Here is a 27,825-nt window from a genome sequence, read left to right as displayed (position 1 = left end):
CCAGTTAATGGACATTTGGGTAAATAGATAAAAAGTGACTCAATTTAGGGAAAATATTTATTAAGAAAACATACGGATGGCACATGGATATTGAAAAACCGTGTATGGAGGTATGTACACAAATGACTAAAATGCAAGAAACATGGTGCTTTAGCGTCTAAGCATTCATCTTATTCAGAGATGGGATGCAAGTCATAGATAGTCACTCAAATAGGCTTAAGCAAAATAATAGAATGCATCCCGACGAGGGAATCTCACAGGACCCAAAGGAAGGAATGCAGATGTTGGGCTTTGAGAGGGTCTGGCCTGGAAGAAAAGGACAGCAGGCCCCGGAAGCACCTGCCCTCTACTCTCCAGGCTTCTGGTCTCCCTCTGGTCTCTTCTTGGCTCTGCACATTTCCATCTTCTCTCTAAGAAAGGTCATCCACCCTCCCCCACTCCACCTCATACACAGAGATGGACACACACATGTAAACACAGGCACACACAGTCACAGCTCCAGACTTAAACGTCTTCAGGTTAGTGACCTGCAGAGCCTAAAACAGCACCTCTGAGCCTGGCTGCTTATTCCTGAGACGGAGAACTTGACTGGCCCAACTAGAGCCAGATCCCCACATCTCATCCATTCAGCTCCTATCAGAGGATAAAGGGGAACGCATTCTCATAAAAAGGGAGAATCTGGGACAAGCAATCACCATGACCGAGAGGTATCTGCCTTAGTATTCATGGCACCTAACAACCCTATGAGGTAGGAAATTCAGCTCACAATCCCTTGGGTGGAAGTGACAAAGCCAAGACTTGAACTTGGGTCCGTGTGACACCAAAGCTCGATCCTGCTGCAATCTCCACCTAGTCACCATCGGCTGAGTTCAGCCTCAGCTACTATCCCAGACCCAAGCAGGTTACTGGCCCATGGGGAAGCACTTGTCAAAATCAGCCTGGTAGATAGGAAAAATAGGAAACAAAGATCTCACTTTATGGAGACGTGGCTGGAAGGGAGGACGATGTTTTAGAAGAACTGCGGGGCTCCGGAAACCAGGGAAGGCTTCTCCGAGCAAGGAGGGTCTGTGGCTACCAGATTCACACTGCAGGTGCTCAGGGTGTGAGGGAAAGCTCATCTGGATATATTTGCCAAAAATGACAAAGAGGCATCTGGAGGTCTTCAAGAGAAGAGAGACCTCTCTTCTGCACCCAAAATTCAAAGTGCCTGCTGGCCCTTGGGACTATAACTGCTCTTCTCACCTTGTGGAAGCTAAATTAGGAGGGCTCCCCACACAGCCAGCCCACCTCCCTGCCCCAGAAAGCTAAGTGGTAGGTGAGACCTGATAGGCTCCTCCCACTCTGGAGGCCCCGCCCACACAGGTGCTTCTCCGCCCAGGTGCGCTTTCTCATAGAAACTCTTGAGCAGTGTGGAGCTGCGGATGACCCCAATCTAGCTTCAAGGGGTCTCTGCCCACCCAGAGTGGGGACCTGCCCTGCAGGAGGTAATTCATCAGGATCCACTGTTGAGACAGATGGATGTGACCATGCCTCTCCCACTCCCCCAGAGCTGATGAATGAAGCCTGAGGCAAGACCTGTGGAGAGAGACACATTTGCCTTCAGAGACAACCTCCCCCTCCTACCTTTTGACCTGTGAATGTCTTACCTTCTCTGGCACCATTCAGGACAGGCTGTTGGATGAGTGGGAAAAGGTTCCACTGAGTCACACGTCACAAAGATCTTGTGCCTCTGAATGGAGGCAAGATGGCACTATCCTAGCTCAAAAGTCTTCCCCGGAGACACCACCAGACAACCAGGGGAGAATCCCTTTCCCCAAAACCCCCTTCTCTGCCTTTATAGTAGCAAAGGTAGTAGTTGCCCTAAACTTCAGTCTATACTGACTCAGGGCAGCTGCCTTGGGAGGGTGAATAGGGTGGCTCAGAATCTGCCCCCAAGGTCTGCCCCCGGCCCTGACATTCCCTGGAGAGCTCTCAGACTCAGATACTCAGGATGAGGTCGCAAGCCAAGGTTATGCTACGTGTGCCCCTATGTGGCCGAAGGGGGCACTTTCAAGTCCTGTATTTCCCCCGCAATCTGGCCCCGCCATCACCCCCCTCCCCTTGGTGAGGTAGCCTCCATACTGAAGGGGCCACTTGTACCCAGACCACAACAGAGACCCCTTCATCCCCCAGGTCAGTCTCCCGATGTCCACAGAGGAGAAGGCTCTGGGCTTGGCCCCAACAGTCAGCGACTATTTTTTGAGGGAAGGGACAGGGAGGTGGTTGAGCGGCAGGATCACTTCCGTGCCAGTCTCCGAGGTGGCCCGGGAGCACTTCCGGCTGCTGCGCATGCTGTAGAACTTCTCAGAGAGGTGCTTGCGGAACTTTTTGGTGAGGAAACAGTAGATGATGGGGTCCAAGACACAGTTGGTGCTAAGAAGGCAGAGGGTGACCTGGTGGGCATCATTGATCGCCTGGTGGAAGCTGTTGTTCTGGAAGCCCAGCTCAGCCAGTGTCCAGGGCAGCTGCACGATGTGGTGAGGCACGAAGCAGATGATGAACACGGCCAGGACCGTGCAGACCATCCACAGAGCGCGGCGCTTGACCTCCGCGTTTTGCTGCAGCTGCACCGGCTGCCTGAGCAGCTTGCGGATGATGACCAGGTTGCAGAAGAAGATGAGGAGGAAGACGAGGAAGAAGCTGAACACGAGGAACACATGGATGATGAGGACGGGCACACTGCCCTTCTCGTAATGCTCAAAGCAGCGTGTGACGTTGCCTGCGCCGGTCTTGTCGGGCACCACGTTGGTGGAGTCCAGGACGAAGAAGTAGGACGCCGCCGCCACGATGGCCACCCAGATGACCAGGGACACAGAGAAGCCACGCTTGCGGGTGGTGGCCTGCGCTGTCCTGATAGGCCGAGTCACCGCCTGGAAACGGTTGTAAGTGATGACAGCCAGGAAGGCCACAGAGCAATAGGTGTTGATGAAGAAAAAGCAGCCAGCCAGGTTGCACAGGAATTCCGGGAGAATCCAGTTGCCGTGGTTGTAGTAGTAGATGATCCACAGGGGCAGGGTGACCAAGAAGAGCAGGTCAGCCATGGTGAGGTTCACCATGAAGATCTTTATCTCGTTGAATTTCTTGGAAGGGTACAAGCAGGCGAAGACCCACAGCACATAGCTGTTGGCCATGACCCCCAGCACAAAGATGATGCTGTAAACAATCGGGAAGAGGGTATATCGGAACTCAGAGTCCACGCGAGAGGAATTATTTGCCCCTATCTCCATGGTTGGAAGGAGCAGCCGGTGGTAGAATCCTGCCTTTGCCTGGAAGACCACACAGGAATTCTGGTTAATGAAGGGTCAAAAGGGCCTGTCTTATTTAATCAATCCCAAGACTCATTTTGCACATTTTGGCAGTATCGTCCAATTAATTGGCAGAATTTTTTTTCTACATAAAACAATGGTGTGTTTTTAAAATGAATGGCATCTGAGATTCAATGAAATCAATGGCAATTCAGTTTCTTTTCTCTTGCTCCATTTTAAAATATACCTTTCCATTTAGTAGCTTATTTTCACGTAAGGTTTTCAATAATCTATTCCTGATGATACAATATATGAAAATTTATATTAAAATATTTTTTATTTTTAACTTAATTTTTACTTTTCTAACAACTTAAATGTTTTTCTGTTGATGAAATTTGAAATGTAAATTTTGATGGTAGATGTTCTATATTAAAAAATAATTTATGGGGGTGCCTGGGTGGCTCAGTGGGTTAAGCCTCTGCCTTCGGCTCAGGTCATGATCTCAGGGTCCTGGGATCGAGCCCCGCATCGAGCTCTCTGCTCAGCGGGGAGCCTACTTCCCTCTCTCTCTGCCTGCCTCTCTGCCTACTTGTGATTTCTGTCTGTCAAATGAATAAATAAAATCTTGAAAAAAAATAATTTATGGGGGCGGGGGATGCCTGGGTGGCTCAGTCAGTTAAGCGTCTGCCTTCATCTCAGGTTACAATCCCAGGGTCCTGGGATGGAGTTCCACATTGGGCTCCTTGCTTGGCAGGGAGCCTGCTTCTCCCTCTGCCTGCCACACCCCCTGCTCATGCTCTCTCTGACAAATAAATGAAATCTTTAAAAATTTTTTAAAAATAATTTATGGGGGTGTCTGGCTGGCTTAGTCATTAGAGCATGTGACTTTTGATCTCAGGGTCAGTGGGTTAAAGCCCCACATTGGGAGTAGAATATTCTTAAAATAATAAATATTATGTTATTTTAGGGGCACCTGCGTGGCTCAGTGGATTAAAGCCTCCGCCTTCGGCTGGACCCTGGGATCCCAGGGTCCTGGGATCAAGCCCCGCATTGGGCTCTCTGCGCGGCAGGGAGCCTGACTCTCTCTCTCTCTCTGCCTGCCTCTCTGCCTACTTGTCATTTCTGTCTGTCAAATAAATAAATAAATGAACTTTTAGATAAATAAATAAATATTATGTTATTTTATAAAATATTTTATTTTCTTTAATAAATATATATATTATATGCATAAAAACATAATATATAAAATAAATATTCTATTTTATATAACTTATGTAATATTTTATTATTATTATTATTTTAAGTAAATTTATTATTATTTACGTGTTCATACAAAATCTCAAAAATACAGAGCATTACATTAGGGTGACCCAAAGATGAAATACTAGCCAGTCATTAGAAAGAATCAGTTGGCTTTTTTGTTTTTGTTTTTGTTTTTGTTTTTTTAGATAGAATGAGTTATATCTGATTGTACTAACATGGAAAGTTTTCCCTGGATAATATTGTTAAGTAAAACAAAATTTTAAAAATTTGTGGGATTATATATGTATATATATGTGTATATGACATCTAGAAAGTGATCAAGAAGGCTAGAGCTTCAAGAGCAGACAGTGATAAGTAACCTTTGGGACGGTGAGATGGGCTTGGTGGGAAGTTTACCTATTTCATGCTTCCTTTGAACTTTTTGGAAGCATTTGTTGCTTTAACAATTAAAAGAAAGAATTTAATGAAAAGAAAAATATAGGGGCGCCTGGCTGGTTCATTTGGTGGAGCGTGCAACTCTTGATCTCGGGGTTGTAAGTTTGAGCCCCATGTTGGGTGTAGAGATTACTTAAAAATAAAATCTTTTGGGGTGCCTGGGTGGCTGAGTCGTTAAGTGTCTGGCTTCGGCTCTGGTCATGATCCCAGAGTCCTGGGATCGAGCCTCGCATCGTGCTCCCTGCTTAGCGGGAAGCCGGCTTCTCCCTCTCCCACTCCCCCTGCTTCTGTTCCCTCTCTCGCTGTGTCTGTCTCTGTCAAATAGTAAATAAAATCTTTTAAAAAAATCTTTTAGGGATGCCTGGGTGGCATCAGTTGGTTGGGCATCTGCCTTTGGCTTGGGTCATGATCCCAGGGTCCTGGGATCGAGCCCCAGGTCGGGCTCCCTGCTCAGCAGGGAACCTGCTTCTCCCTCTGCCTGCTTCTCCCCCTGCTTGTGTGTTCTCTCTCTCTCTCTCTCTGACAAATAAATAAATAGAATCTTTAAAAAAATCTTTTAAAAAAAGAAAAGAAAAAGATGAAGAAAAGTATATAATGGAGAAGCTGAGTAGTAGTATTGTCTAATCAAATCAAATGATTAAGATGCACTCATCATGAGTAAGACATACACCCACCTCAGGTACCCTTGATATGATGCACTGAAAAGGCTATAACATCATTTCTGCGGTTTTCTTGCCAGAAGTGCATAATCTCAATTTAGTCACAAGAAAACATAGGACAGACCCAAATTGTGAGACATTATACAAAATGACTGATCAAAAATGTCAAGGTCATGAGCAATAAAGAAAGACTGAGGAACTGCCATAGATCAGAGGATATTAAGGAAACACATGGCAGCTAAGTACAATGTGGGATCCTGGATTGTATCCAAGAACAAAAAAAGATCATTAGTGGAAAAACTGGTAAAGTTCAAATAAGATCTATAATTAAAATAATATCAATGTTCATTTCCTGGTTTTGATCATTGTATTATGGTTTTGTTTTTTTTTTAAGATTTTATTTATTTATTTGACAGACAGATCACAAGTAGGCAGAGAGGCAGGCAGAGAGAAAGGAAGGGAAGCAGACTCCCCGCTAAGCAGAGAGCCCGATGTGGGGCTCGATCCCAGGACCCTGGGATCATGACCTGAGCCAAAGGCAGCGGCTTTAACCCACTGAGCCACCCAGGCGCCCCTGTATTATGGTTTTGTACATTGTTTACATTAGGGAACGCGGAGCGAAGGGCACACATGCACTCTTTGTACTATTTTGCAGCTTTTCTGGAAGCCTAAAATTATTTCAAAACAAAAAGCCTTTACAAAAGTATATTAAAGGGGCACCTGGGTGGCTCAGTCGGTTAAGCAAGCGTCCAGCTTGATTTCGGCTCAGGTCATGATCTCAGGGTCATGAGATCAAGCCCCGAGTCAAGCTGTGCCCGGGGTGTTGGAGTCTGCTTGGGATTCTCTCTCTCTCTCTGCTCCTCCCCCCGCTCATGTGTGCACACTCTCTCTCTCTCTCTCAAAAATTAATTAATTAAAAAAAAGATTTTCCCTCTCCCTCTGCCCCTCCCCACCACCATTCTCTCTCTCTCCATACATATATATATATATATATATATATATATATATATATATATACAAAAGAAGATGAAACTAACCCTAATCCCACTACCCACAGTCTGGTCCGTTTCAACAGCATCCTCACCACCACTCACTTTCCATCAAAACCATTGGCTCCCTCCTCTCTTGTTTCTCCCACTCTGTTGCCAGCACAGGAATCTAGAAGCTGCTCTGAATTTTGTGTTGCAGCTGGCAGGGGTGGGGGGAATGGAAGGACAGGAGACCCAGACGGGGTTAAGCAAGGCCCAAGCCTCGTCATACGTCCCAGAACAGTGAAAAGAAAACAGAATTAGGACTAAGACGCTCCTTCGGACCCAGGTGCTCCCCGAGCACTACCTCATTCTGGTCTCACGAAAGCCCTCTGAGATAGGAAGTAAAACCCCATTTTACAGAAGAGGAAACAATATCAGGTGTTTGGTGATTGTACAAGGTCACACAGCTGTGTGGAGGTGGAGCCAGGATCTCAAACCCAGCTCTGTGTGTGTTTGTTCCTTCACACATTCCACCAGCAAACATTTCTGAGCACCAACTGCATGGCCGGCCCACACGGGCTACGGGGTGAACGTGACGGCACCAGCCAGCGCTCGGGGAACTGACCGTCTCACAGGGCAGATGGACGAAAAGGATGTAAGCAAACAAGAGTTGCTGGACAAATAAAAGGGGGTGCTGATCTGGAGAACACAAAAAAATATACTTGGAAAAGAGGCGACATTTCCTTGGAGACCTGAGAGAGGAAGAATGTTCCAGGCGGAAGCCTCTGCATGCGTCCAAGACACAGGCAGGAAGGAGCAGAGCAGGGTGTAGAAACTGAGAAAAGGACCACGTTGGAGGCCCTGGCCCTGACCTCTACTGCCATTCCGTCCTCATCTCCTGCTATCTTCCCACCAGGGTCCAGTCAAAATGGAGCTCCCAGGTGGGTCTTCAAACATGCTCAGACCTTTCCTGCCTCTGCCTGCAAGCTTACACCCATGCCTACGCTTTGAACCCTCTTTCCTAACCACACCCCATTTCTACCCGGCCATTCTAGCTCGTGCTTCAAACCTTACCTGAATATCAGTTCTTCAGAGAGGCCCTCACCAGGCCAGGTCCAGTCCTGCCTCAAAGCTCCCTGTACTTCTCTGTAAACCCTAGCCCAGTTGTGATCCTATTCGTGTTTGTGTGGTTCATAACACTCTCCCACGTGACTGTGAGCCCCAGGAGAACAAGGGCCTTGTCTCTCTATTCAGCACTCTTCCCAGCACCATGAACCAGTAACGGAGTGGGTGAGAGACCTCGGTGCTTACAAGGATCGCTTTGGGAGCTCTGGAGCAGAGGAAACACTGGAAGAAGCCTCTAGATTCTTACAGGTGAGTTTAAAGAACTACCTGACTCTAAAAGCAGAAACAGACCCATAAATAAAGGGAACGAGCCATGCTTGCCAGAGGGGCGGGAGGTGTGGGGATGGGCAAAATGGGCGAAGGCGGGGGTACAGGCTTCCCATCGTGGAATGAACAGGTCACAGGGATGAAAGGCGCAGCATAGGGAATATAGCCCATGGGAGTAGAATGGCGTCGTAGGGTGACCGATGGTAGCTACACCTGTGGTAAGCACAGTGTAACACAGTTGTCAAATCACTATGTTGTACAAAACAAATAGAATATTGTATATCAATTATACTTCAATTAAAAAGAAAAAGAGGGCGCCTGGGTTGCTAAGTTGGTTAAGCAACTGCCTTTGGCTCAGGTCATGATACTGGAGTCCCCAGATCGAGTACCACATCGGGCTCTCTGCTCGGTGGGGAGTCTGCTTCTCCCTCTGACCCCTCCCCTTTCATTCTCTCTCTGTCTCTCTCAAATATATAAATTTAAAAAAAAAAAGAAAAAAGAAAAAAGAACCAACTGGCTCTAACTGGAATTTTGATGACTGAGAACATTTTTGTGCTTTGCCCCGTTTAGTGTAGTGTATGCTAAATTAAATAAATGTAGGTTTCATTATTCCTATAAATATTTGTGATTCCTTTTGGAACAAAAAACTCAGCCTCAAGTCACATTGTGAATTACATCATTTTATGCTGCTTCCGCAGCAGTGAAATTGCGAACTTCTACACGGCTGGGATCTTTTCCGTTCCTAAACGTGGTCCTGCCATTTGATCCCAAGGCTCTAGGATGATACTTCTCAAAGGGTGGTCCACAGAAATGAGGGAAGAGAAGGGAATATCTCTGAGAACTTTCAGAGAATCCATGAGGTCAAAAGTATTGTCATAGGGACACCTGGGTGGTTCAATGGGTTAAGCCTCTGCCTTTGGCTCGGGTCATGATCTCAGGGTCCTGGGATCAAACCACTCATTGGGCTCCCTGGTGGGCAGGAAGCCTGCTTCTCTCTCTCCCACTCCCCCTGCTTGTCTTCCTTCTCTCACTGTGTCTCCTCTGTCGAATAAATAAATAAAATCTTAAAAAAAAAAAACTATTATCACAATAATACCAAAACATTATTTCCCCTTTTCACTGTGTTGACATTTGCGCTGATGGTACGGGGTGAAGAAAACCTCTGGCTCCTTAGCACAAATCAAGGCAGAGGCACCAAATGGGAGTAAGAGCTGTATTTTTCACAGCCAGGCACTACTCAGTGGAAAAAAAAAAATTCAATTTCCTTGATAAAGCAAGGGAATTATTAATTTTATTAAATCTTGAGTGCACATCTTTTTAATATTCTGGGTGTCAAAATGGGAAATGCTTCTGCACACTGAAGTCAGTGGTTGTCTCTAGGAAAAGCCCTTGAGCAACTGAGCTGTAAGTTGAACTTTTTTTTTTTTTTTTGTAAGTTGAACTTTTTTATAGATCATCACTATCACTTGAAAAAAAATGACTGGCCCGCTATGGTTTTCCAAACTTGGGTATCATGTTTGCTCAGATATGAACAAAGGAGCCCATCGCCTCAAGGAAAACAAACAACATATTCGTCGCCAATGATAAAATTCGAACTTTGAAGAAAATTAGCATATTCAGAAAAGCTGTATCTGCCTGCATGAGTTTGACAGCTTCCCAATCCTTAAAGAATTTTCGGATGAGATTGGTGGCGATACTAATGAAAAAAATTTTACAGTGAAAGGTTTGTGTTTGGAAATTCTGCTTAACTTAATGAACTGGTATTTTCCAAATGAGGAAGGTCAGTTTCAATATTATGCATGGGTAAGAGAATCAAAGGGCAAGACAGATCAAAACACGGCTGCACACCGGATTACAGAAGGTTCTCTGGTATGGCTGAGGTTCCACATTGCAACTGGCTTTTTTAGAAATACCATTGTGGAGCTTTGATGTAGTATCAAAGAAGAACATCATTAATAGCTGAAAAAAAACATTAAAATATCCCTCCCACTATAATTACGCATCTATGTGAAGGCAGATCTTCATGTACTCCAACCAAACAACATACCAAGATATATGGAATGCAGAAGCAGACATGAGATCTAGCTGTCTTGTATTAAACCCATCATTAGACAGATTTGCAACCAAATCTAAATCAAGGCCACTCTAAATTATTTATATTTTGAAATTGTTAGCTAATTTTTTGCTAACAATGTTGTTTGTGTTAACATGGAATGAGCTTATTACTGGGTTTTGTATTTTTTTTAAAGATTTTATTTATTGGGGCGCCTGGGTGGCTCAGTGGGTTAAGCCGCTGCCTTCGGCTCAGGTCATGATCTCAGGGTCCTGGGATCAAGCTCCACATCAGGCTCTCTGCTCCGTGGGGAGCCTGCTTCCCTCTCTCACTCTCTGCCTGCCTCTCTGTCTATTTGTAATCTCTGTCTGTCAAATAAAGAAATAAAATCTTTAAAAAAATGCTGCTTTAAAAAAAGATTTTGTTTATTTATTTGACACAGAGACAGATCACAAGTAGACAGAGAGGCAGGCAGAGAGATGGGGGAAACAGGCTCCCCGCTGAGCAGGGAGCCCAATGTGGGGCTCGATCCCAGGACCCTGAGATCATGACCTGAGCCGAAGGCAGAGGCTTTAACCCACTGAGCCACCCAGGCGCCCCTGGGTTTTGTATTTTTTTTTTTAAAGATTTTATTTATTTATTTGTCAGAGAGAGAGAGGGAGAGTGAGCAGACAGAATGGCAGGCAGAGGCAGAGGGTGAAGCAGGTTCCCTGACGAGCAAGGAGGCCGATGTGGGGCTCGATCCCAGGACCCTGAGATCATGACCTGAGCCGAAGGCAGAGGCTTTAACCCACTGAGCCACCCAGGCGCCCCTGGGTTTTGTATTTTTTTTTTAAAGATTTTATTTATTTATTTGTCAGAGAGAGAGAGGGAGAGTGAGCAGACAGAATGGCAGGCAGAGGCAGAGGGTGAAGCAGGTTCCCTGACGAGCAAGGAGGCCGATGTGGGACTCGATCCCAGGACGCTGGGATCATGACCTGAGCTGAAGGCAGCTGCCTAACCAACTGAGCCACCCAGGAGTCCCTGGGTTTTGTATTTTTAAAAATGTTTCAAGAGTCTTAGTTTTTTTTTGAATATGAAAAGTACTGATGGGGGGCACCTGGGTGGCTCAGTGGGTTAAGTGTCTGCCTTCGGCTCCGGTCATGATCCCAGGGTCCTGCGATCCAGCCCTGCTTCTCCCTCTCCTCCTGGTTTGTGCTCTCTCTCGCTATCTCTGTTGCTATCTCTGTCGCTCTCTCTCAAATAAATAAATAAAATCTTTTAAAAAAGAAAATACTGATAGATATATCCCATGTAAACAAAAGCTCTCTGGGGTCCTCAATAATTTTTAAAGAGGTGCTGAGACCAGAAGATTTTAAAGTCTCTGCTCCACAAGAGGAAAGAAAAAGAGAGAAAGAGAGAGAGAGAGACAAACCAAAAAAGACTCTCATCTATAGAGCCCACGCTGGTGATTACCAGAGGGGGGGGCGTGGGGGGGATGGGTGAAACAGGTGATGGGGATTAAGAGTGCACTTACCATGATGAATACTGAATAAAGTAGAGTTGTTGAATCACTATATTGTACACCAGACACTGATATAACACTGGATTCTAACTATACTGGAATTAATACTGAAAACTTAAATTAAAAATAAATAAACAAATAAAATCATTGCTGCATAATCTCAGCCCCCTCATCTTTCCTTTGAGCCTGAAGTGCCCATTTCTCTGGGACTGGTCTTGTTTCTTTCCCCTCTTGGACCTTCAATGCCTTGGGGGATCCTCTCCCTGGGACCTCAGAAAGGCGGGGAGGCAGTCCACGGCTGGGCAGTGCGTGGTGTTCACTCTGGGTGTTTGAGGAAGTCACACCCTTTCCCATCCTCACCATCCAACGCTACCCCTAAGTAGGTCCCTTCCTCTTGGGTTCAGGCTCCAGCTTAGTGGGGTGTGGGAAACTCTCCACTGGAAAGAGTCTTTCTACAGCCAGAGGATCCAACCCAGGACATCTGCTTGGGCCCTGTCCCCCATGCCATGCCTGTCCAGGCCTGTTGAGAAAGCCTTCCCACCAGGACCAGGACTGGGGTAAGGTTTGTAGAGGAGCTCACTTAAGAGCAAAATATAAGGGGATACTGAAAACTTCAGTGATCAAGATAAATACCATTTATGGGACACCTGGGTGGTTCAGGGGGTTAAGCCTCTGCCTTCGGCTCAGGTCATGATCCCAGGGTCCTGGGATTGAGCCCCACATCGGGCTCCCTGCTCAGTGAGGAGCCTGCTTCCTCCTGTCTCTCTGCCTGCCTCTCTGCCTACTTGTGATCTGTCTGTCAAATAAATAAATAAAATCTTTTAAAAAATGGATAAATACTATTTGAATGCAATATCTTAAAAAAATCGAAATCAGTATTCCTTTTGCCCCAGGTTCTAAAATGGGTCTGCTTGGCACTATTATGATCCTGTCCTCATTGAAAATTGTGGTGTTTTGTTCATCATAAATTTTTTTTGCATTAATTAAAATTTTTTTCCTCACTCTGTGAGTGGGGCACACACACCCAGGTGAACCCAGCTCGCCCATTTGGTCCCTCACCCATGTACTCACTGGACAAGCCCCCCACAGCTCCAGGCCCTGGAAAGAATGCTGGGGCCTCAGAGAACAGACACAGTCTCTGCCCTCCCATGGCTCACAGCCTATTTTGCCAAAGAGAGATTCAGGAGTAGACAGCTGGCAAGTGTTATGATGGTGGAAGTTCTAGGAGTCGGGGTAATTCTGAGATGGTGCCCCTACTCAGACCTGAGGATCAGGAGTGACCTCCTGCCTATGCAGAAGGACAAGAAGGAGTTAGCCAGCTGAGGAGCCCCAGGCAGAGGGACAGTGTGTGCAGAATCCTGGAAGAGGAAGAGAGACTGGACCTTGTCCTCAGGGAACTTGAGACACCTGGTCTACTAAACCTTAAAGTGTGTGTGGTGGAGAGGAGGGATGGTGAGCAGAGATAGGACCTACAAAGTAAATGTATATTGGTCAACTCAAGAAAGGTCTTGAATATTAGGCGAAGGAGTTTGTAGAGAAGGGGGAGTGATGGAAGGGTATGGGACGGGAAAGGGACAACACTGGATCCGGGTTTGGAAAAGCAGACTTTGACCGCTGTGTACAGAATAAACCAGAGGGGCTTCAGACTAGAAGCAGGGAAAGAACATCAAGACAGTACAGTTGTCTGCAGGGCCAAAGGAGGCTTGGAGCGTGAAGGGGCAAATGGAGGGAAATGGATGGTTGTCAGAGTTTTTGGGAGATTGAGCGGATGGAACTTGGTGATGGATGGGAGATGGGTTGATAGAAAGGGAGGAGTCAAGGACTGCCAGGTTTCTGGCCCAGATGATTGGGGCTGGGGATGGTACTCATCTTCATGGAGGTGATGCTGAGGAGAAAGAGTGTGGGGATGGCAGGGGATGAATCCAGCTGGGGACACATCTGGGGTGCCCTGAAATTCCAAAGGATCCAGAGTTAAACCCTGAAGAGCCCCACATTCCCCCAGAGAACTTAGAGGGGGAGATGAAACCTATGAAGGAGGCAGGGACAGAAGAGAGAGGTAGGAGTGCCATGCTGGAGAACATTTCCAGTGCATGGAAGTGGGAGCAAGCAGCATGAAAAGCCACAGGAAGATCAAGTATGATACAGACAGAAAAGTAGGTGAACCTGGGTGGCTCAGTCCGTTAAGCATCTGCCTACAGCTCAGTTCATGATCCCCGGGTCCTGGGATTGAGCCCCACATCGGGGTCCCCATTCAGCAGGGAGTCTGTTTCTCCCTCTCCCTCTGCCCCTCTCCTTGCTCATACCCTTCCTCTCTCTCAAATAAATAAACAAAATCTTCAAAAAAGAAAAAAGAAAAGCAAAAGTAGCATGTGGCAACAGAGAAATCCAGCTCCAGTCATGGGGAGAGCAGCGTCCAAAGCACGAGTTGAGGAATGAGGGAGAAGCAAGGAGGGGGGAATGTTAAATTCTCATTCAAGAAGCTTAGTTGGGGCGCCTGGGTGGCTCAGTGGGTTGAAGCCTCTGCCTTCGGCTCAGGTCAGTATCCCAGGGTCCTGGGATCGAGCCCCGCATCGGGCTCTCTGTTTAGTAGGAGGCCTGCTTCCTCCTCTCTCTCTGCCTGCCTCTCTGCCTACTTGTGATCTCTGTCTGTCAAATAAATAAATAAAATTAAAAAAAAAAAGAAGCTTAGTTGAGCAAATAATTGTGAACCTTGTTTGCATCCTGATTCAAACAAAGTAACTGTAAAAACGAATTTTCAGACAATTGGAAGAACTCAAACACAGACTCAGTATTAGCTGGAATTAAGAAATCAGTGTTAATTTTGTTAGGTGTGATAATGATATTTTTATAGGTTTTAATTCCTTATCTATTAAATACACGTAGTGAAATACTTATAGTAGAATTATACAGTATCTCAACTTTGCTTTAAAACAGTCCAGGAAAAGCATGCCTACATGCTAATTTCCATTTCAGAGTCAGCTGTCCTGTGAATCCAACTTGTAACAATATGTAATCAGGTCTGTCTGGGCCTAGAGCCTCCCCAGTCCGCATGCACCCCCACAGGAAGCCCAGCTTAGAACTCTTCCTTCCAGACACAGAGTCAGATTCAGTGTGGGGGTCTTGGGCAGAATCCCTGCGTTTGCCCAAAGCCTTGCCCTGAGTGCCTCTAGTACCCATCACCCGGCTCTTCCCACTGTCTGCTGTCTTCCCAGATCCTGGTCTTCACGTAACTCCCACTCCCTTAACCTCCATCCCAAACTTAGCACCCAGCTGTCCCTTTGCATCAGTGTGACCCTTTGACATCAACCAAAATGGAACCAGCTGGGTCTTTTCTGGGCCTGGGGGCTCAGATTTCTATGCCTTTGTTCATGCTTCCCTTCCTCGCTCTGGCTGGCTACCTAATGATCCCTTTAAGACTGTGCTGGCCTCTTTCCCTGCAGCTAGATCTTCCTAAGCCTCCCTGCCTCTCTCACACCCTGCTCTCTGCCCCTAGACTGGGTTAAGTGTTCATCCTCTGAGTTCCCATAGCTTACAGCTTCTTATACCATTGAAATTGCCCTTGTGTCCTCTTACCACACTAGATGGCAATTCCTGGAGGGCAGAGGACATGTCAATTCATTCACCAGACAGCTATCCCACTGGGGGCTGGGCATTTTGCTGGGGATACTGCAAGAATAAAATAGGCAGGGGGCTGCCTGGGTGGCTCAGTGGGTTAAGCCTCTGCCTTCAGCTCAGGTCCTGATCTCAGGGTTCTGGGATCGAGTCCCACATCAGGCTCTCTGCTAGGCAGGGAGCCTGCTTCCTCCTCTCTCTCTCTCTCTCTCTGCTTGTGATCTCTCTCTCTCTCTGTCAAATAAATAAAATCTTTAAAAAAAAAAAAAAGAATAAAATAGGCAGGACTCCCGCTCTTGAGAAGCTTACACTCTAGTCAGGGAAAACAGACCAAAACAAATAGAGAGATAAAAGAACACAATAATTTCAAATCATGATGAATTCAATAAAAGAAATAAAAGTAATGACATGACAAAGCTTGGATGAGGGGCTTCTTTAAATAGAGTGACCAGGGAAGGCTTCTCGGAGGAGGTGACCTATAAACAAAACCAGAGGAAGATTCACCATGAGGTCAATGAAGCTTAAACTTCAAGGCCCCTTCCTAGGTCTTGTGTATTTGTGTATTTGCCATTTGGTTGCTTTTCTTCAAGAGGGCCCCCCAGATTGTATAAGCTTTAGGGTCCTGCAAAAATCCCTATCTGATCCTGGCTGAAATCTAAAATGCCCAAAGGAACAAGTCAAGAGAAAATGTGGAAGAAGAGTATTCTAGGTCAAGTGTCTCATGTGCGGAGGGTCTGCAGCGGGAGTAGTTCATCGTATCCTAAGATAGGAACAAACTCGTTGTGTTCAAGGAACTGTAAGCTTCATGCGGTCCTAGGGAAGTGAGAAACGGGAAGCACTGGATGATATCTGAGGGCAACTGACCCCAGAGGGCTCCCGAGGCGTGATAAGGAGGTGGAATTCTATTTAGGAGCACTGGAGAGCCGCTGGACTGTGTCAGGCAGGGGAGAAATGTGCTCAAACTCCCTAGTTGCTGGACAGAAAATAGACAGTAGGGGACAAAGGACAAACAGACAACCCATTCTGGAGGCAAGAGAGGGTGGTGACATGGGCCACAAAGTGGCACTTCCAATTCCTCTCTCTGTCTCCAGCACACCCGTGGCCTGAACAGGGGCTTGGTAAGCGTTTGTTGAGTCAACAGATGGCTGACTACCAATAATTTTGACCTTGTTGTGACCTCTTTGTGACAGCTGCAGGACGGCTGACCCGAGAAGATGAGAGAAGCCTGATCTACTCCGAGACAGAAGAGCACCAGGAGCTGCCCGCTCCCCAGAGCAACCACCCCACAAGCAAGTGAGCCCTCTACAGCCTCACTACTCAAATCGTCACCTTCAGACCAGCAGCATCAGCTGGGTTTCTTAGAAATACAGATTCTCACACATTACCCCAGACCTGCTGCATCAGAATCTGTATTTTCACAAGATTCCCAGGGGACTCGTGGGGATGCTGAAGTTGGAGAGGGGCTGTGATTCAGCATGCTCCCAGCCGCATACTCGACTAATCTACCACCTTCCATGGATCCCCATTGCCCAGGATCAAATCCAAGCTCCTTTTGCACCTCATCTCCCTCCAGCCCCTTGGACTACGTGCCTTGTATTCCAGCCACACTGAACTTCCTGCCGCTTCTCTAAAAAATCCATTTCTTCTCAGACCTCAGTGCCTTTGCACATGCTGCTGTCCCACCTACTGAGAATGTCTCCTGCCTCTTGCTTTACCTAGCAAACTCCTACTCTTCCTTTAGGACCCAATCTAAAGAATGCTTCCTCTAGAATGCCCTCCCTGATTGCCCCAGGCAGAATGAGTTGCCTTCTCTTCTGGGTCACCATGGTACTGGGTATATTCCTCAGTATAGCAGCTGATACAATGTGTTATGACTACTGATTTCTATGGCCATTTCTAGAAGTCTGGAGCTTCTGGAGGGCAGGGACTAAATCTTTTTCATCTCTGTATCTCCAGTGTCAGACATTGACACTGGTGAATGAATGAATGAATGAATGTCAAACCTCTGAAGACTATTCAGCAGACACTGGTGTGAAGGAAACATGCCCAGTCTCTCTGAGAGAGGCACAGTAGGATGGGGAGAACAACCCGTTTCTAGAGTCAGAAAGACCTGGGTTCATACCTGGCTCTGCCATTTACTTGCTATGTAACCTTGGGCAGGTGACTTCACCTCTCCGGGCCTCAGTTTCTTCATCTATAAAGTTTTATAGTTCTACCAGTGGTTCCAAAAATAAGCATGCAAAGTAGTCACAATGGCCAAGCCTCCTTCTCCCCATTGGCTCACCCATATGAAGTCAGGGGAAGGGAATATAGTCACCACAGTCCCAGGGGCTCTAACCCACATACTGACTTCCTTGTCAGCTCCAGACAGGGTCTTATGCTAATACCTACAAACCTTTTAATGGGTCAGGAAAAGAATGAGCATTTGGAGGGAAAGAGGTCAGCAGCAGTTCAGACCGATCAATCTTACACGAGGGCACAGTTCCCTGATGCCTCAAGTCTGGGCAGCAGCCCAGGCCCAGCTCTAAACAAGGGGTAGGCAAAGGGAGCTATAAATATTCATGGAGACAGAAGAATTCTGCCTCTGGATATCCCATCCTCTACCCTGCATAACATTCAGTCCCAACCCCCTACCATTCCTGTACTGCCTGGGAACATCATGCCTCCAGGAAACGTGGTCTCCCATTCTCAGCCGAAAAGTCAGAGGAGACAGACCACTTGGATCTGAGCAAAAGGAACTATGTGCTGGTTACTTCCCCAGTGTGGACCGTGGGTTGGAAAGTTGGGTTTATCAGTCAGCCCAGCTCCTAATATTTGTGGGGCCATTCGGGATCATAAGTACAAATGCCAGGGCACCAGGGTGGCTCAGTTGTTTGAGCATCTGGCTCTTGGTTTTGGCTTAGGTCATCATCCCTGGGTCATGGGATTGTCCGGCCCCCAACCTCTCCCCATCCCATAGGGGCTGAGCACTCAGTGGGGAGTCTGCTTTTCTCCCTCTCCTTCTGTCCCGGAGTGCTCGCTCTCTCTCTCTCTCTCTCAAATAAATAAATAAATAAATAAATAAATAGTTTGGGTTTTTTTTTTTTTTTTAAGTACAAATGTCTAAATATTTATAAGCTCACATTCAAGTTCACACAGATCTCCTGCACCAGCAGCTCCCTGCAGGGCTGCAAGCCTTGGGGTACAATCACCAAAACATCTCAGGCTAGAAGTGGGTTGAGGGAGGACAAAGGCTCCACATGGACATTTACATGTGGATCCAAAAACCCCTTGCCCTGTGTGTAGGGCGTGACTGGAGGGGAGTCACAGCCAGCCTACCTATGCTCAGGGTGCTGGATTAAATATACACACGCCACACACCCACGAATACTTTTCCCCCTCAAGTCAGCCTTGCGAGATGAGTTTTACAACATCCCCATCTTTCCAGAGAAGAAAGTGAAACCAGAGAAGGAAACAGACTTGTCCACAGTCACACAGCTAAGAAGCAGCAGGTGGGATTTTGAACTCCGAGACCCATCCTATCTCCTAAGATAAGCCAAGGCCCCTGCTGGAAGCCAACCACTCATTACCCAACTTATCCACTCCCAGACCCGTCCTATCACCTGAGAACAGGAATGGGGCAAAGGGAGGGGAGGGTCTGCTCTGCATTCTTGTCACTCCTACCAGGCAGTGCTGGAGCTGGAATCAACTTCTAGTTCAAACACTAAACTCACCCCATGACTCTGAGTCTCCGCTTCCTCTCTGGTAAAATAAAGATTTAAAAATGAGTCAGAGAGGGGTACCTGGGTGGCTCCAGTCGGATAAGCATCTGACTTCGGCTCAGGTCACGATCTCAGGGTCCTGGGATAGAGCCCCAAGTTGGGATCCATGTTTGGCAGGGAGCCTGCTACTTCTTCTGCCCCTCCGCCTGCTCGCACGCATTCTCTCTCTCAAACAAATAAATAAAACCTTAAAAGAATAAAAATGGGTCGTATGCCTTCTTTCTCTCAAATAAATAAATAAATAAAATCTTAAAAGAATAAAAATGGGTCCAAGAGAAAAGGAAATTAAGACTATAGTTCCATTTATAATCTCATCAAAAGGATAAATACTGGGAATTAACTTAACCAAGGAGGCTAATGACTTGTACACTGAAAGCTAAAAAGCATTGCTGGAAGGAATCACAGAAGACACAGATAAATGGACAGACATCCTCATTCATGGACTGGAAGACTCAATAGTGTTCCGGCGTCCATACTTCCAGAAGCCATCTACAGATTCAAAGCCTTGTCAAAATCACAGTGACATTTTTTGCAGAAGCAGAAAACAAAATCCTAAAATTCAGTTGGAATCTCATCTGGAAAGACTCCAGAGAGTCAAAACACTCTTGAGAAAGAAGAACAAAGCTGGAGGCCTCATACTTTGTGATTTTAAAACATACTACGAAACAGCACGGTAGGGACATAAAGAGAGAGTTATACAGACCAGTGGAACAGAACAGACAGCCCAGAAATAAACCCCCTCACATATGGTCAAATGATCTTTGGCAAGAGTGCTAAGATGACCCAATGGGAAAACAAGGGCCTCTCTAAACAAGTGCTGAGGGGAAAACTGGAGATCCATATGCAAAAAAATGAAGATGGATACTTCTCTTAAACCACACACAAAAATTAATTCAAAACAGATTAAAGGGGCGCCTGGGTGGTTCAGTAGGTTAAGCCACTGCCTTTGGCTCAGGTCATGATCCTAAAGATCCGGAATTGAGTCCCACATCCGACTCCCTGCTCAGCGGGAAGCCTGGTTCTCCCTCTGATGCTCCCCTCCCCTCATGCTCTCTCTCTTTGATTATCTCTCTCAAATAAATAAATATAATTTTAAAAAACAGATTAAAGATCAGAAAATAAGATCTGAAAATGTAAAACTCCCACAAGGAAACATAGAAGGAAAGCTTCCTAACACTGGAGTGAGCAATAATTTCTCAGATACAACACCAGATACAACACTGTTTCTGAATGCCAGAAACAGAAGCAAAAATAGACATATGGGGGGACAGCAAACTTTAAAACGTCTGTAGCAAAGGAAACAGTCAACAGGGGAAAAGGCAGGCTAGAGAATAAGGGGAAAAATTTGCAAACCAAATACTGGATAAGAGGCTAATATCCAGAATATATAAAGAACTCTAACAACACAATAACAACAAGAGCAAAATAATAGTAACTGATTTTAACAGGGGCAAAGGACTTCAACAGATTTCTCCAAAAGAGATACACAAATGGCAAACAAGCACATGAAAAGATGGGCAACGCCACTCATCGTCTGGGGAGTGTACATGAGCACCACAGTGAAATAGCGGCTCACACTTGGTAGGATGACCACTATCAAAAAAGCAGGAGAAAACAAGTCCTAGTAAGGATGTGGATGTTGGTGGGCACATAAAATGATACAGCCAGGACGGTAAACAGTACAGTTTCCTCAGAAAATTAAAAATAGAACTACTACATGACCCAGAAATCTTACTTCTGGGTCCACTTCCAAAAGAACTGAAAACAGAATCTTGAAGAAATATTCCCACACCCAATAGTCATAGAAGCACTATTCACAATCCTGAGAGGTGGGAGCCACCAAATGTCCGTCAGCAGATGGATGAACAAACAACACGTGGTGTGTATGTATAACGGAACACTATGCAGCCTTCAAAAGGAAGGAGAGCCTGTCACGTGCTTCAGCACAGATGAACCTTGAGGATATGATTAAGTCAAATAAGCCAATTACCAAAAGGCAGATACTGAGTTGTTATATGAAGCATCATCTAAAATCATCACTTATATGAAGTAGCTAAAGTCATTAAAGTGAAGGAAATGCAAAGTAGAATGGTTGTTGCCAGGGACTGGGGAGGGAAGGAGAAATGGAATTGTTGTTCAGTGGCTATAGAGTTTCAGTCAGGCAAGATGGAAAATTCTAGAGTCCTGCTGTACAACAATGTGCATAAAGTTAACAGTACCGTAATATTTGCTTAAAAATTGTTAAGATGGGAAAATTAAGTCATGTGTTTTTACCACAGTTAAAAAAATTTTTTTTTTCGTGGGATGCCTGGGTGGCTCAGTTGGTGAAGCATCTGCCTTCGGCTCAGGTCATGATCCCAGGGTCCTGAGATTGATTCCTGCATTGGGCTCTCTGCTCAGCAGGGAGCCTGCTTCTCCCTCTCCCTTTGCCTGTTGTTCACCCTGCTTGTGCTCTCTCTCTCTCTCTCTTTCACTCTCTGGTGCTCTCTTTCAAATAAACAAATACACTATTTTTTAAAAGGTGGGGCTCCTGGGTAGCTCAGATGGTTAAGTGTCTGCCTTCAGCCAGGTCATGATCTCCAAGTTCTGGGATTGAGACCCAAGCTGGGCTCCCAGCTCTGTGGGAAGTCTGCTTCTCCCTCTCCCTTTGCCTCTCCCCTTGCTTGTGCTCTCTCTCTCTCTCTCCGACAAATAAATAAAATCTTTAAAAAACATTTTTTTTCTTAATGGACCCCAGCAATGGTAGATTTGAAAGTATATTGTGTATTCTTAACTTAAAATCACAGGGCTCGGGACGCCTGGGTGGCTCAGTCAGTTAAGCTGCTGCCTTCGGCTCAGGTCATGATCCCAGGGTCCTGGGATCGAGTCCCGCATCGGGCTTCTTGCTTGGCAGGGAGACTGCTTCTCTCTCTGCCCCTGCCTGCTTGTGCTCTCTCTCTCTCTCTCTCTCTGACAAATAAATAAAATCTTTAAAAAAAATAAAATAAAATAAAATCACAGGACTCGGCTTTAAGACCTACCACTACACAACTTTGGTAAAGCTGTTGACCCTCTCTGGGCCTCATCTATAAAATGGGGGCAAAAATACACAGAGCTTTTGTGAGCATCCAGTGAGAAAAAGATACAAAATGTTTGAAAAGAACAGCGGTTTAAAGACCCTGGACTCTGGTGAGGCAGACCTAGGTTCGAATTCAGCCTGTATCTTCTCCTAGCTTGTGACCATTGCCAAGCACATCAGTCTCTGAGCCTCAGGTCCTTTCTTTGAGAATGGAACTGGTGATATTCCAAGCACATATCTCCCCAGAGTGCTACGAATATTCAATGACTAATGTGTGTAAAGGGCTTAGCACAATTCAAGGTGTTCACAGTCAACAGCTCTAAAAAAGCGTATATACAGGAAATCCAGTTTGCTAATTATGTCAGATCAAATGTTTCTCAAAATAGCAGCACGAGGGTGCCTGGGTGGCTCAGTTGGTTAAGTAACTGCCTTCAGCTCAGGTTATGATCCTGGAGCCCCAGGATCGAGTCCCACATTGGGCTCCCTGCTCAGCAGGGAGTCTGCTTCTCCTTCTGCCTGCTGCTCCCACTGCTTGTGCTCTCTCTCTCTCTTCCTCTCTCATTCTCTCTCTCTCTAATAAACAAGTAAAAAATCTTTTAAAAAAGGTAGCAGCACAGTCATTGCGACTGCTCACACCAAGGCCACGTCAGCCCGAAGCCACCACATCAGGCTTCCAGATGTATCATTAGCTCTGAAAGATTCCAGGGACCAGTCACATCTTTTTATGGCAGCTAGTGACAGTTGGCAAAATGCCACCAGTTGATAAGAAGACTTCATAGGATTGTTGTAAGGATAAAATAGAAAATGCCTGATCCATAATCAAAGCTCAAGGAATGCTGGCTACTGTTAATCTTACTTCTCCACCCAGACAGTTAGAGGGACCACCTGTGGTTTCCATAACACAATACATCGCAGTGCATTATAACGGCCGTTGTTTTCTTTTTCCTGGGTTGGGAATTCCCTGGGTTCAAGACTTCTGGCATTTCACCAGTATGGACCACAGGGCCTCCTCCACAGCAAACCCTCAAGGAATATTTACTAATGGGGCGTCTGCGTGGCTCAGTCTGTTAAGCATCCAGCTCTCGATTGCAGCTCAGGTCATGATCTCAGTTCAGGGTCATGAGATCGAGCCCTGTGTTGGGCTCAGTGCTGGGCATGGAAACCTGCTTAGAATTCTCTCACCCCTCCCTCTCTGTCCCTCCCCACCACTCATGTGAATGTGCTTTCTCTGTCTCAAAAAAAAAAGAAAGAAAGAAATATATATTTACTAATACACACACACACACACACACACACACACACACCCCAGAGTCACATTGTCCTTCATCCTTCACTTCCAAACCCTCACACACCAGCCTCAGTCACTCCCAGCCCTTAGATTTCCTGAGTCCTCTCAAACACGACAGTTTAATCATTTCTTTTCTGTGAGTCCTACTTTCCTCATGTACAAAATGAGAATAATATCAACACTGACCTCACAGGATAGCCAGAGGTTGAAGGCAGGTAAACGTTTAAAGTGCTCAGCATAGAGAAGATGCCCCGTCAATGAGTTACTCCTATTCTGACCGCCGCTGTTGCTTGGCTTTTAGGGCCTGGCCTGGCTATACTCTTCGAAGATTCCCCTCCTGGAGTGCTTTCACTACCATTTCTCCAAGAAGCAAAGGAATTTAAGGGGGAAATTGAGGGAGCAAGTATCTTGTCCTCTGGGGAATTCTGGGCGTCCCACAGTTTTGAATACAAGGAGTCTAGCACCATGTTGGGCACATTTCTGGGTGGATAAATGGAATTCCTTGTCTAGGAGAGGTCAGGGACAAGGTCTAGGGCCCTTGAGGTGGGAATAGCCTGGGTATCAGATTTTTCCCAATCTCCCTTCTCACAGAGGGCCCTTCCCTGACCCCAGCAATATATATATGGCCTTGGCAAGACTTGGTCTCTGCTCAGCTGGTCTAGGACATCCCTGTGGAGTCTGGGGACCCTAAACCTGGCCTGGGTCTTTCCTTGCAGCTCCCAAATACCCAGATGGTATCTGTGAGTCCCCTCCCACTCCCTCCTCCTTGCTTCTGGGAAGTAAGCCAGGGCAGGAAGGAGGGAGTGGACAGATACTTCCTCCTATGGGCTTACCCCTCCGTTACATCAGGAATCACACCAAAGGACTACGCCTTCCAGCCCGGAGAACTCCTGCATCCTGCTGGTACCCTCCTGGGTAGCCGGGGCCCGCCCCAAGAGAAAACAGGGCACAGGGTCTGGGCCTTGGGGTTCCCCAGACCAGGATCTACATGGGGCTCTATTCTTCCCTCGCTGTTCTATGGCTCTCAGCATCTCCCTCTCCTCATTTGCAAAACAGCATCCGAAAACCTTCCTCACCAGGTAGTCGTAAGAGCAGAATGAAGGAGTTTATGCAAGTAATCATTGCTCAGTAACTGTGGGCTCCTCCCCTCCTCTCAGAAAATGTTTGTTGAATGAATGAATGAGTGAACCAAACAGCTGTGCACCAAACCAGCCACGGCCAGAGGGAGCTGAGGAGAAACCACGGGACTTGGGATGGGAGGATCTGTTCTCTGGTCTCCGCCATGGCCCCCACCACCTTGAGCGAGTGAGTCTCTTTCCAGCTCTGAGCCTTGTGATCTGTATCTGACAAATCCACAGGGGCCGGGCGGCGGGGGGGGGGGGGGGGGGGGGGGGGGGGGGGCGCAGAATTGCTGCAGAGGGTGTGGGGAGGGCAACTCCAAGCATTCAAGCCTTGTTGTAAAAAGAAAACAAGAAGGGTAGGAGTGATAAAGGGTTTGCCAACAGTAAAGCCCTTGGTAAATGGGAATGGACTTTACGAACCAGAAAGGGGCCGGCACAGGTGTTTGACATGCTGCCATCTGCCCTCAGGGTTCCCCTCCTACAGAACTAAGGGGGGGGGGGACTGCTGAGCAGTGGTCCTCCCCTCACCTATTCTCTCTCCCTCTCTCTCTCTCTCTCTCATACACACACACACACACACACACACACACACACAGACTCTGCCTTTGGATCCTCCTTGGCTGAAGACATGAGGGCAGATAGGTATACCGACCTCGCAGCTGGTTTGGTTGTTGATTCTGCTTCTGGGAACTGCTGGGCTGTACCAGACCCTCCTGCACGTTGGTCATGTTCCAGGCCCATGTGACTACGGCCGGGGCCAACGCCTCAGAACCACCCACACGGCCACTGACACACATGCACACACTCACGCAAAGACACAGTGACAGCTTCTGTCCCCACCCACACTTCTGCCAAGGAACCCAGTGGGGGCTGGCCAGGGAGGTGGCCGTGCTGGGGCCCCAGCATTGGCCCTTCCGGGGGGCCCAACCCAGACACACTCCCCCAGGACCAGTCAAAGCGAGCTCCCACACTGCTGCTCAGCTGGTGCCCCCCTCCCAGGCCAAACTCATGCAGGTGGGGGAAGGAGCACTGCCGCTGACAGAGAGAAGCACCCCCTTTCCTCCACGAGGCCTTGTTCACAGGCCTGTGGAGGACTGTAAAAGGACGGGCCTGTAAAAGAACAACGAGAAAGGACCCCAGCCTCTCATCACACCCCCCACCCCAATCCCAATCAGATGCAGGAACTCAGTCCTGGAGGCTGATTTTGTCCTTAGCGCCATGGACCATAATCCCTTGCCCAAACCTTCCTTGAGCAGAAGGAGAAACTGAGGCCCAAAGAAGAGAAAAGATTTGCCCATGGTGACAACAAGATTGGGGGCAGAACTGGGACCAGATGCTGGGCCTCTGGCTTGCTGTCCATTCTCTTTTAAGTACAACATATTCCTTTATCATCTGTCTGTTCAATTCGTAGTCTAAGATTAGACTGCTCACCAAATACTGTGCTAAGGGTAAGAATGAAACAACGAACCACACAAATTCCTCGTCCCTAAGGCACCTACAGTGAGGGTTATGGGGTCGACCTCAGTACTAACACATTGGTTCACTTTGTGCAGCATCTCACGACTGACAAAGCATTTTCCCACACGGCCTCTTACTTCATCATCCCCCCACACACCCAAAGGTCAAGACTTGGAACCCTCAGCTACCAAAGCGGAAAGAGATGCTCCTTAGTTGCCAAGGTCCCAGCCCTATACAAGAGCTAATATCAAAATCCAGCCAATCCCAAGGGGCCCACCTCTGGCCCAGGACCATTTCCTCACGTCCAGAGCAGACTTCTTTCTTTGGCTGCATTGTCAGTACCTAAAGGTGGAACATTTCTTTCTGTTGTTTCCCCAGCACCTACACACACACACACACACACACACACACACACGCATGCACGAACACACACATACACGCTCCAAGTACCTGGGACACAGCTGCCTGCTCAGAGCTAAATCAGAGCTGCCTGGATGCTTAAAGAGAGACTGATGACTGCCTCACTCTCCACAGGGGGACAAGTGTCTAGACAGCGACCATGGTACACCTGAACCTCTTGACAGCCAGGGACAAGGAGAGACCACCACCCTGTGCCCTGTCCCTCCCCTGCTGGGACATGCTGGAGGAAACCTGCTGCAGACCAGGTCCTTGGTACCAATAACCTGGTTATTTTCATCACCCCTCAGGAACACTTGGCACCGCATGAGCTCCTCAGAACCCCGCCCTGTACCAGACCCCGAACTTCTTATCCCCATCGACAATGCGGGAGACTGAGCCACAGAAGGAGCATGACTGGGCCGAGAGACCACATGTAGCTAGTCAAGCAGATGGCATTCAGCTCCTGAGTCCTAGATAGCACCCCCATCACCATTGTCAGCACCCCGTGAGGTCTCTGGGGTCACTTTCAGCACGGCCCTGGCCTCAGACAACCAAAGCGGGGAGCTGCGTCTCCTGGCAAGTTTGGTCACGAGGAATCCTTTCTAAACACGAGACCCAGGACCCGAGGAAAATGCCAAAACAGTCCCTTCAGAACAGAGTCATCCCTTCGCTCAGGCGCAGGTGAGGGGCTCAACCTTGGTCTCCTGAGGACATTGTCACACATCTTCTCCTCGCCTAGCCAGCGCTGGGACCCCCCCACTTACCTGAATCAGGGAAGGCTGAGCGGCCACAGCAGCAGGATCTCAGTGTCCGTCTGTCTGCAGACCCAGCCTCGGCGCTATCTGGAAATTGCAGAAGTGAGGAAACAGAGCATACCACTGCCAAGTCACCCACAGGGAGGAAATGCCGTGACCCTGGGGCTCCTCCAACGGGTGGCACCAAGAACCTCCAAGCTGGGTGGCTGGGCCCTGACCACTGGTCAGAGGGTTCCCCCAGAGCCGGGGGCCGGATGGGCAATGGGCAGGCCAGGCAGCTGGGATACAAGAGAGAAAGCAGAAATTCAGAGCAGACAGTCTCAAGAGAGACAGAGAGAGAGAGAGAGGGATTGAGCACGAAAGCAAGGAAAAGAGAAAAGAGAGGAGAAATCAAGAGAGGGAGAGAGGGGGACAGCCAGGAAGGCAGTGAGAGATGGGGGAGAAAGGCACATGGAGAAAGACAGATGTAAACACAGACAGAGAGCATGAGAGGAATGAGAAGACCGGAGGCCAGAAACCAAGGAAATTAGAAGCAAACGCAATGAGGCCGTGAGTGTGTGCCTGGTGTGTGTGTCTGTGTATGGGCATGAGAGAAAAAATGAAAGAAAAGGAGAGAGGGTGGTGAGGGAGAAACATTGAGAAAGTGAAAAAGATGAGAAGAGGGGGCACCTGGGTAGCTCAGTCAGTTAAGTGTCTGCCCTCAGCCCAGGTAATGATCCAGGGTCCTGGGATCCAGCCCCGCATCAGGCTCCCTGCTCAGCGGGCAGCCTGCTTCTCCCTCTGCCTCTCCCAACTTGTGCTCTCTCTCTTTC

At 47.4% G+C, this 27,825-nt stretch overlaps 1 protein-coding gene across 2 annotated transcripts; it reads right to left on the bottom strand.

The window, feature by feature from the left end:
- Positions 1–39: 39 nt before the first annotated feature.
- PTAFR (platelet activating factor receptor) lies at positions 40–27,623 on the bottom strand. Of its 2 annotated transcripts, none has more exons than XM_047728196.1 (2): positions 27,023–27,623; positions 40–3,305 (listed from the first exon to the last, which is right to left on the bottom strand). In XM_047728196.1, exon 2 carries the CDS (start codon positions 3,264–3,266, stop codon positions 2,232–2,234), a length of 1,035 nt encoding a protein of 344 aa, XP_047584152.1. In that variant the 5' UTR covers positions 3,267–3,305; positions 27,023–27,623; the 3' UTR covers positions 40–2,231. The 2 variants fall into 2 exon arrangements, with proteins under 2 accessions (XP_047584152.1, XP_047584153.1); XM_047728197.1 differs by lacking the exon at positions 27,023–27,623 and adding an exon at positions 22,657–22,842.
- Between the last annotated feature and the right edge of the window lie 202 nt (positions 27,624–27,825).

The sequence above is a fragment of the Lutra lutra genome, chromosome 4 (genome assembly GCF_902655055.1).
Source record: "Lutra lutra chromosome 4, mLutLut1.2, whole genome shotgun sequence".
Lineage (NCBI taxonomy): Eukaryota > Metazoa > Chordata > Mammalia > Carnivora > Mustelidae > Lutra > Lutra lutra.
The sequence above is the reverse complement of the archived record's forward strand: the minus strand, read 5'-3'. Positions and strand labels throughout refer to the sequence as shown.

What these genes read in the sequence shown, in the direction of transcription:
- PTAFR (XM_047728196.1), bottom strand. Translation starts at nt 3,266, where the DNA reads ATGGAGATAGGGGCAAATAATTCCTCTCGCGTGGACTCTGAGTTCCGA.